The sequence below is a fragment of the Dipteris shenzhenensis genome, chromosome 1 (genome assembly GCF_047967505.1).
Source record: "Dipteris shenzhenensis isolate YYH24624 ecotype China chromosome 1, Dip_SZ_1.0, whole genome shotgun sequence".
Classification (NCBI taxonomy): domain Eukaryota; kingdom Viridiplantae; phylum Streptophyta; class Polypodiopsida; order Gleicheniales; family Dipteridaceae; genus Dipteris; species Dipteris shenzhenensis.
Window position 1 is genome coordinate 15,440,685 of NC_141596.1, and position 10,496 is coordinate 15,451,180.

General features: G+C 41.4%; 1 protein-coding gene across 2 annotated transcripts; it reads right to left on the reverse strand.

Annotated features, from left to right (window-relative positions):
• Positions 1-710: 710 nt before the first annotated feature.
• LOC147905442 (bifunctional pinoresinol-lariciresinol reductase-like) lies at positions 711-2,910 on the reverse strand. Of its 2 annotated transcripts, none has more exons than XM_087379984.1 (5): positions 2,668-2,910; positions 2,367-2,501; positions 2,033-2,273; positions 1,462-1,665; positions 711-1,229 (listed from the first exon to the last, which is right to left on the reverse strand). In XM_087379984.1, exons 1-5 carry the CDS (start codon positions 2,848-2,850, stop codon positions 1,066-1,068), a joined length of 927 nt encoding a protein of 308 aa, XP_087236110.1. In that variant the 5' UTR covers positions 2,851-2,910; the 3' UTR covers positions 711-1,065. The 2 variants fall into 2 exon arrangements, with proteins under 2 accessions (XP_087236110.1, XP_087236104.1); XM_087379978.1 differs by having other exon boundaries at positions 2,367-2,504.
• Between the last annotated feature and the right edge of the window lie 7,586 nt (positions 2,911-10,496).

The window sequence follows — 10,496 nt, forward strand, 5'->3', positions numbered from 1 at the left end:
TCAACTAGAGCTTGAAAGTAGAGAGGGGCTTAAGTAACATGTAAGCAATGGACCCATACAGAGATCGAGTTTTTTTTACCACCCACTTGGGTACAACTCTGGGGGCCGGGGGGGGGGGGGGGGGGTCACTGACAAATATGCAAGCATAGCACATGGGTTCAACATTTTTGTACATTTTTTACAAACAAATGGGTACCATTTAAAGGGGGTATTCACATATTGCAGAATTCCTAACATGATATCAAAGAGGTAAAGGTGTTTGAAAGGTTCCCAGCATAGTGTTAGAGCTTATCATGTTCCCCAACATGGTATAAGACTTGCACATACCATCCATTGGACCTACCTACACATTGTGGGTTTTTCCAACATTAATAATATTGCGTGCAACATAGGTGTGTCTCTAACGTGTCTTGCTAGTTTAGTAAAACAATCAACATATGAAAATCATGTAAGTACTACAATTAGAGTATACACTCCCAAGTTTAACTAAAAGTGTTTTATACTCCTAAATAACTTCAAAACCAATTCAAAAAAATGAAATTTGAAATTATTTTAATAATTTAAAAGAGATATTCCATTTAGAAATTCCCACCTTGCAACATACTCCAAAAAGATCATATTATTTATGTACATCGACCTACATCTTGTTTTCTTGGACATTTCTCTTGAATCAATCGTCAGATTGCATACATGGTTTAAAAAGGGGAAAAGAGAGGGTTGTGGGGTTGTGTCGGAAGAAATTCTTGTAATTGTGATGAATAATGATTCTATATTGGAAAAATTTAATGAATCTCTTGATGGCTTCTTATAATTTATTTGTGCAATTTTGGTCAAGGTCCAAGTCACATTCAGGACATTTCTAGACCTCTCAATTTATGGAGCAACTAGTCTAAATGATAAGAATTCATAAAAATATGCCTCCTTTGTCATGTCCTCGATTTGAATTGGAAGGCTTTCCCATGAATAATGTTCCAATAATAAGAAATCACAGACATGCTTCCATCGTCAAGTACTCACTTTTGGGATTGTTTTGAGGTTTCCGCATATGTAGGTCCAATTTTAAAATTATAAGAAATGATGTAGATATGCCTCCACCGTCGTGTACTCAAGCAAAGGGTATAGTTGTGAGGCTTCCCCACAAGTAGGTTCAATGTTGAAATTATAAAGCTCACCAAGGTAGAAAATTAAGTGAAAGTGACCCATCACTACCTTGCGATATAAGTCAGCATCTGAGTGACAAAGAGGTGTTAGTGCACAATAATAGTGTTGTTAAAACCATCTCGTATATGGTAAGCTTAGGCGGTCACTTAAAGGAGAATTAAATGAATAGTATAGCACTTTCGAGAGTGACACTCAATGAAAATATAGCGCGATTGAGGATGCACTAATTTTCTAAATGCATACACCACTTTATACATTTATCAGAGCGTTTAGCTAATGAAAATATGGCAAAGGAAAGACCTTTCATCTCCTCAAGCCACAACTTCTCGGGGATGTAGGTCTTCTCTAGCACTTGTCCACATTGCTTTTCCCATATGGCTACAACCTCGTTCTGAGAGAGAATGTTTGCAGGTGGGCGAATGTATACTGTGGTGTTGACGACGCGAGGATCCTCTATTGTCTTAATTACGTAGGTTCCAACATCCTCTTCGGCGACCCAAATCACTGCAACGAACGTTTCAGCCGTAGTATCAATCCTTCTTACCTTGATTTTCTACGGAGGATAGACATGATTTTGAGAAACATGGATTTACATTTCGGGCATGACAACTGAAGATACGATTATTGTTCAATTTTCGTTTATGCAGAATTCAAACAGGCACTGTTTCTGAGGCTAGTGATGCCCGTTGCGACCATTTCAGCGTGCACATCAGGCAATGGCTTTGAAGCAAATATATACGAGTACTCCTAGCTGAATTTGAGATCGTTGCATATTATACAAGACCTTCTCGTCATCGCACCAGCAGCGACGCTTGTAAGTAATTTAGCAATTCACAAAATGAGTAACACACCCAAAATTTAAAAGGCTCACCCTTCTTATTGCCGTCTCCGTAGATAAGCACGTTGTCTGCAGGTGGCAAGAACCGGCTAAACTGCGCCAGGCCGGCTAAAAAATAGCCCGCAAAACAGTTGGCAGAAACGTATGTGTGCGGAATTCCGGCTGACTCTATAGCACGCCGTACTTTCCGCTTGTCGGTAAAAACATCACCGACGGGCGAAGGACAATGCGAAACGCGGTCCGGGTCCATGCCAAATTCGGAAGGCAGAAACCTCTAGTACGTCCCCACGATGAGACAAGTGCCAGTCAGATTCAATAAATTGCTTTGAATTTATAGCAAACATCAGGGACAGATCAGAAGCAGTACCTTAATATTTCCAGCTTCGTTGATAGCCTCGACGAGCTTGAGTTGATCCAGCAGCCGGTCTTCAGCGATGGCTGATATCACAATGTCCACCTGCTTTAGAGCCTTTACTAGGGTGCTTAAATCGTGAAGGGAGCCCTGCTATTCAAGCAAACATGAACACATTATCGTTTGTATGGAACAGAGGACCCCATATTTATGTTCAGATCCTATCTTGAAATGCTCCCACGCGGGCTACCGTAAGTATGATATATTTGATATATTATCAAACGCATTCCGCCGAAAGGATTGAACAATTTCTTACCTCTAGAAACCTGGCGCCAGATTTCTTGAGGGACATCAGCTGGCCGACCTTGTGCACATCCGATGCAACATCCGGGCGTACGAGCAGGAAGGTGGGATGACCAGCTGCCAAGCTTGCCCGTGCAATGTGCTTGCCGATGTATCCAGTAGCACCCACGATCAGCACACGGGCGGGCGTCGTCATGGTTGAGGAACTCGGCGCCTTTTCTTTGATTCTCTAATTTGAGCGAAGGATCATGGATGTTTTGTTTCTCGCCGTTCACAACACAATACACTATAATTTGAAGAGGAAGCAATCAGTGCCTGTGTCTCACTTCTCCTTCCCACAATTCAACTGTTAAGGGGGGTGTGCTGTTAAATCCATGGAGCTCTGTTGAGCAGACAGATAAAGATTGACACGATTACAACCAGCGGTTTTTCCTCTGAGTCTCCGATCCGATTTGCTCGCTGATCTGTCTCTAGTAGTTGCGACGTTTAAACTGCACCAACGTGAATTGGACAGGCTTTTGTGACCAACCACTTAACTGAGTCTAGGAATCTATCTATTTGGAGCAATGCAGAAAATAAAAGCATCCCGAGGTTGGTTAAATTATTGGCACTAGAAAATATGTCACTATCACGTCAGTTCGATATAAATCATATTTCTAATGAAACGTATTTACAAAGGGGTATCATTTTTTTTAAAATAAAAAGCTCCGGTTTGTGTGGACAAAGGGTGTCTTCTAATCATAAAATATTCATAAATAAGGGATTTCAGAAGTAGGCCTTAAACGCACATTATATAAAGGGTTAACATAGATTGACCCCCCGCTAAAGTTATTGGCATAGAAAGATTTTTCTTGAGCATAATCAATGTACATAACCAAGACATCATGGGGAAATCATTAGGATGGGAAGAGTAAAGTCATTTGTCATGTTTACACCATCCTCTTTGGCACCGATAGCCAATATTACAAATTTACTCAAAATTCGACATTGAGTTGACCATTGTGGAGATATAGAACCTGGTTCTCGACTTGGTTGTACTTGGGAAATTTTTGGAGCTTTCTTTAAGATGTAAAAATTGTGATCCAAAACAAATAAAGTTATTTTAGATACAAGTTTTATGTATCTAGACCAGAGGTGTTTACAAAACACAATAGTTTATTTCATTCATTTTGGAGGACTATCCAGGCTGAGTACCTTGACTCAAAAAGAGAGATCTGGAGCATACATGGAGATGATTCAAAAAGCATAATCTTCAAAGGATGCCTCATCTTGTGGAGGCACATCAACTGAAAGTAGATTGGCATTTTCTGTCTTTGAAGTTGCTTCCTTTTTGGCTCTACAAAACTTTTCATGATGATTGTTTTTGCCACAGGGTTTGCATGGATTGATCTTGAAGCAGTCTTTTGAGAGGTAATTAGTCTTCCCATAGTGATTGCAAGGTGAAAACTTGCCCTTCTGGATTTTTATGGCATAGGCTGTATCATTGCCTTTCCGGAGTTCCATGTGCCTTTCTTCTTCTTGAAGAGCAGAGATAAGACCTTCAAGATTAGGATTAGGAAGATTTTTCAAAGTGGTAACAACATGATCATAATCTTCAGACATACTCTTGAGCAAAACTACCGTGGCATCATCTGTAGTGATAAGAGAGTTGATAGAAGCAAGTTGAGTCATGAGACTCCACATGTAATTGACATGGGCAGCTAAAGGAGTGCCACTAACCATCTTCAATTCAAAGAAAGCAATCTTAAGTGATAATTTTGAGATGTGAGAGCTAGCACCAAAAATCATGTCAAGCTTCTGCCAAGCTTCTGAAGGAGACTCTAAGTTAGAGATGTGATGAAAATAGTCATCTCCTAAAGTAAGAGCAATGATGCCATATGCTTTCTCCTCTCTAGCAGGATCTCTTGTTGGGCATGTCGGAGCTGAGGATTCTCTAGCATTGGAGGCTGTTGAAGAAGAAGTTGAAGCCGTTTTGACAAGCCCCCAGAGGTTTTCCCTCATCAATGCAAATTTAACCTTCATCTGCCATGTGTGGAAGCCCTTACCATTGAACTTATCTATATTCAATATGGTACCCATGAGAGGGTCTAACCCAGGAATTGGGCAGTGTCTTCTCTCTTACAAGGCTAGAAAAACAACTGAAAAGATTCAAAGTATAAGCATTTAATGTATCAAAGACTTGTGACCAAATTTCAATCAATGATGCTTTTACTTACATGCTTCATAGAGGTGGCTAAATGAAAGTTTTCCAAGCAAATCTAGGTGTAACAACTCAAAGCAGAGCTGTATCCACAGTTGTACTGATGCTATTTAACACTTTAAAACATTAGAAATGCTAAAGTAGCATTTAATGTAGCATCAAACTCACAACCTTGTCAAAACTGTCCAAAACACAGGCCTTAACTTGGAGGGCTTGTATCTCACTCTCCAAAGAAAAGAAAAAGGGGCTTTCTAAAGAAAAAGAAAGCTCATTTACCAGAGAAGATCCACTGAGTAGGAGAGGTGCAAATCCGTGTCACGTTGCCATAGCTAGCTTCTTTAAAGTCAACTAGTTTTTCTTTGTTTTCTCCTTGAATATGCAGCCATTGCTACTCAAATTTCAACACAAGATAGCCCAACGTATGGAGAAGCTTCCTCTGAAAGGAATTAGAGAAAGGTGGAGCAGGCACAGAGAAAATGTAGAACACAGATTCGACGATCTACGCAAAATGGCGACCAGCAGAGATGATGATACTTCAATTCCTTGCAGGTGAAGGTTTGCCCCTTTGAGAGGTATCTCCAGCAGGAAGGGCTTGGAGAATGGAGGGGAACCGGAGGAGAACAAGCTTTAGCAAGATTTGGGATGTAGGGGAAGAAATGGTGAAGATGAAGAAGAAGAAGATGATGTGGCACAAATGGGCTCAAGGGGGATCAAAGGGCTCTGATACCATGTTGGTAAACTAAAAAGAAAGCATGGAGTGAAAAACTCAGAATTCTTGCTTATGGAATGATGAAAGGTGAGGTCCTTAAGTAGGCACCTCTTACATGATCACTGACATCACTGATGACCTCTGAGCTCCACAATCATCTCCTCAATCTGCTCATAGATTCTCTCAATCATCCTATGTGGCTTCTATCACCACTTAACTGTGCTTATGGGCACCTAATTGTGCCTCTAGCACACACACATAGAAACCAAGGTGTGCCTGAGGCATAGACCTTGAGATATCCCAACAAAGCATTCTTCTCCAAACTCAAATCCTTTTGTACTCAAAAACTTTTCTAGGTAATTCTTTTTCAAGTTCACTTTCAAATTTATGATCTTCTTGTAAAGAAATTAAGGAATAGAAATTAGAGAGAGAAAGATAGAGAGAAAGAGAAAGAGAGGAGAAAAGTGGTGTGGGAGAGTGGCCACGGCTACTGCCACGACAACGAGAGTGAGGAGTAAGGGAGTGGAGGGAGTGGAGTGTGAGGGATTACAGCCGCTACTGCCCGCTAGTAGCTAGTGTGAGGAGTGAGCGAGTGAAGGGAGTTGAGTGTGATGGATTGGCTACAGCTGCTGTTGCGGCAGTGAGAGAGGAGGGAGGGAGTGGAGTGAGGGAGAGAGTGGCTGCAACCGCTACCGCGGTAGTGAGAGTGAAGAGTGAGGGAGTGGAGTGTGAAGTGAGGAAGTGTGAGGGAGTGGCCATGACCGCTTCTGTGGCAGCGAGAGTGAAGAGTGAGGGAGTGGATGGAGTGGAGTGTAAGGGAGTGGTTGTAGCCACTGTCGCGGCAGTGAACGTGGAGTGAGGGAGTGGCCGTGGCTATTGTTGTGGCAGGAAGAGCCTAGGAGTGAGGGAGTGGCCGCGGCCATTGCCGCGATAGCGAGAATGAGGAGTGAGGGAGTGTGACAGAGTGAGGGAGTGGAGTGTGAGGGAGTGGCCATGGCTACTGCACTGGCAACGAGTGAGGAGTGAGGGAGTGGAGGGAGTGGAGAGTGAAGTGAGGGAGTGGCTGTGGCCACTGCCGCGGCAGTGAGTGAGGAGTGAGAGAGCAGCCGCAGTAGCGAGAGTGAGGAGTGATGGAGTGGACTACGAGGGGATGGCCGCGGTCACTGCCATGGCAGCAAGTGAGGAGTGAGGGAGTGGGGAGTGAAGTGAGGGAGTTGGAGTGTGAGGGTGGCCGCAACCACTGCTGTGGCAGCAAGTGAGGAGTGAGAGAGTGCAAGTAGTGGAGAGTGAAGTGAGGGAGTGGCCACGGCCGCTGCCACGACAATGAGAGTGAGGAGTGAAGGAGTGGAGTGTGAGGTAGTGGCCACGGTTGCTGCCATGAGTGATGACAACGAGAGTGAGGAATGAGGGAGTGGAGGGAGTGGAGTGTGAGCAACTGGCCACCACAGCCGCTCTCGTCATGGCAATGAGAGTGAGGAGTAAGGGAGGATCGAATTGGAGGGAGTGGAGGGAGTGGAGGGAGGGAGGGGGAGAGAGAGAGAGAGACAGAGACACAAAGAGAGAGAGAGAGAGAGAGAGAGAGAGAGAGAGAGAGAGAGAGAGAGAGAGAGAATCCACATGGGAATGGATTGCAATTGTAGTTTGGAAACGAAGAGAGCCTGTGCTAAGCAAGGTGCTTGTTAGCATTGTCCATGGCCATGCTTTGTTGAGGGGAATAAAATGCTTCACCTGACAGATAAGCACCAAACCTTCTCTTCAAGGGAATTGTCCCATGCAATTTGTGCCTCATATCTAGATCCTTTTACCTTAGGTCCCTGTATGATGGCACCTTGGAAGTATTCAAGCATTATCTTTGACTTCATTTTCTTTGCTTCCACAATAGGGAATTCTCCCATACAAGCTTGAGGATCTCGCATCAATTCAAGAAATTAGTTTGTTTTTGGAGGCGGCATCAAAAAGTGCTTTGCATCTTTCTTGGACTGAAAAAATTGTCTATTGCCAACTCTAGACGTCGTGGCGTAAATTGGGACTAAAGGGTTGTCCTTCTTTATTATGATTGCAAGCACAGTGCCCCTCTAAAGCATATTGTGTTTTCCAAAAGTTGCACCCCATGGCTCCTCATGTTCCTTGAAATCCCTATTTGACATCACTAAGAACAACTTCTTTTTTTTTCGGACCAAGAACCAAGCTCTCTTATTGGTCTTAAGTACACTCCATTGTGGGAAGTCCTTTGGGGCATAATTTTTTCCATCGTATACTGCCAAGGTCATATCATTGACAAATTCTGAAACATCAACACCCATGACAATATTGGCATGCTCCATGATTCCTATATACAAAAACAATAAGGATAAGTCATTTTATATAGAACAATAAAATATTATTTGACAAAAGTACAATGTGTGCCACTGACAATCTATCCAATGATACAAGTATGACAATATGCCCAATGATACCACTGTCATAATCTGCCCAAATATTGAATTTTGCTCATTGCTTAAGTCTTGTTGTGAGTATGAAACCGCATGTGAGCGAAGGGACTGACTCCAATTAGGAACTAGTCGGGAAAGTTTGAGGATGACTTCAATTGGCAACTTGGAAACTTATGTCTCCTCTAAGGCAAACTAATCTATGCTAATCTAGAGTACACCAACCATCGAAGCAAATAAAAGCAAGAAATAATTTCTTTTACAAAGTTCTTTTTAATTTTCTTAGGTTATAAGTGTACATAAAAAGTAAACTTAAATATCACTTTCAAGTTAAAAGGTAACTGTTCTGTAACTTCTAAATTTATAACCTAAATAAAGTTAAATTTAGGAAGAGAGAAAAATATTTATTTTTTTAAAATCTTAATTTCATTTGGAAAAATAAATCTCTAAGTACTAAATTTACAATGCATATAAAATCAAATTTAGCAAATTAAAAATATAAGTAAAATTAAGTTTCAAATCTACATAACAATTTTTAATCTTAAATAAGTTCAAATTTACCAAACTTAAAATGTAAATAGACAATTAAAATAAAAATTTTTAAAGTACGAGAAACTTAACATTTAAATTGTTCCTAATTTAATAATTATCTAACTACTAAATTCAAATTTTAAATTTTAAAAAAATGTAACTTAAAAAAAATTTATTTGTAAACTTAAAATTCAAATTCATTTCATTTCATTTCTAATAATCCTCGGTTCTTATGATTTTTACTTAGGTATGATTTTTAAAAAAATAAACTAAAAATTATAAAAGTGAGAAGACTTAAAATTTTTTAAAAGGTTGCTTCAAAATTCAAATTTTAGGTTTTGAGATACTCCTCTCTACAATTTAAAATGTTTAAAAAGGTTGTTTCAAAGAATGAGGGAGGGGGGTGGAGCGGGGGGAGGGGAAAGGGGGGGGTGTGCACATGGCGAGGGGGTGCTGGGATGAGGGAGGGGTGGGGATTCAAATTTTGAATTCTCAGGCTCTCATGATTTCATTCCTCTTGTCATATGATTCATTTCTTCGTTTCTTCTTATCTTACCATCATTTTCATTCATCTTCTCCTCATTTTCTACTTGGTACGACTTCATATGGGCATGATTTGTGGGGTGTGTGTGATTGGGGTTAGGAATATCCACGGGTGAGGAGAAGGCATTGAAGACTGAGATGACTTCCTAACCATCATACTTGGTGACTTCAAGATATGCTACATGAATTGTTTCAAAATTTCTCACCAAAGACCCGTGTGAGTCCTAGAGAGCTTGTAGCACTTTGTTAACAGCCATAGCCCCATAATGAACATTATAGTCATAGAATGCATGGTAATGAGTGATTAGAGGTGATTGATCTTCATGATTTACTTTAACGGCTACAACCATGGATGGAGCACAGTTGTGGGCCCTACGGGCTTACAGTTACAGGCCTTATGGGTTTTGAGCTATAAATGGCTCAAGATAAACCTCGCCAATCTAGGTTTTGAGCCTCCAATGGCTTAAGAATCGGATGGGTGAGGTTAACACAAGAACTATTTGGGACACCGGTACGAGCACCTCCTAATTCCCTGCTTGCCCCAAGAGCTCTTATATGGTTAACACAAGTGCTATTTTTGACACACGAAGAAGCGTAACAATAGGAGCTGCAATAGAAAGGGGGAAAGAAAGGATAGAGAAGATGCCTTGTCACCCTATGGGTCCAAAGCCTTGTGAATGGAAAGAGAGGGAGAGTGCAAAAAGGAAAAGGGTTGGCCCTCCCTTCAAAAGGTGACTTGTATAAAAGGTCAAATGGTTGACTTTGGTCTTCATTGTTGTATGCACCTTGTAGTTTGGAATACAAGCTCCCTCTTGTCTTCCAAGAGTGCCTTTGGGTGTGTTGTCGTTTCCCTTGTAGTGCCTTTATGTTTGCCACTCCATCCCCTTTCACTCTCTCCTTCCATCCTCCTCCCCCTCCCTTCTTCCCTCTCTTCTCTCCCCTTCTCCCTCTTCTCTCCCTTTTCCCCCTTCCCCCTTTTTCTTGTGGAAACACATCGCAACAATCCAAGAGCTGCTTGAGTGACACATGTGGATGGCTCGTGATTTGCATTGCTCTCACAAGGAGTAGCTTGGAGTGGAGGCTCCATCGACATTCGTTCAAGATACCCCCATGACACATGAGTCACTGTTGAGACTACATATCTTTGGCTCCATTGCTAGGGAGTTCAAGGTATGCTTTTGCATTGCATTTGCCTTCTCTCATCATTTACCCACCGTACATTGTTTCAAGCTTAACTTGGAGCTTTGTTAGTGGAGTTGTAGGAGTGGAATAGGTGGAGTTTGGATGGAAAAAAGGTGAAAACTGTCATTTTTCATTGGAAAGCTTGTTTTTTATGTTTGTTATTGTGAAGATTTCTGAGGTGTGTGTGATAGCAAATCCTAACAAAAACACCTAAAAATGGAGATGGAAGCTCAATTTCAAAATGGTTC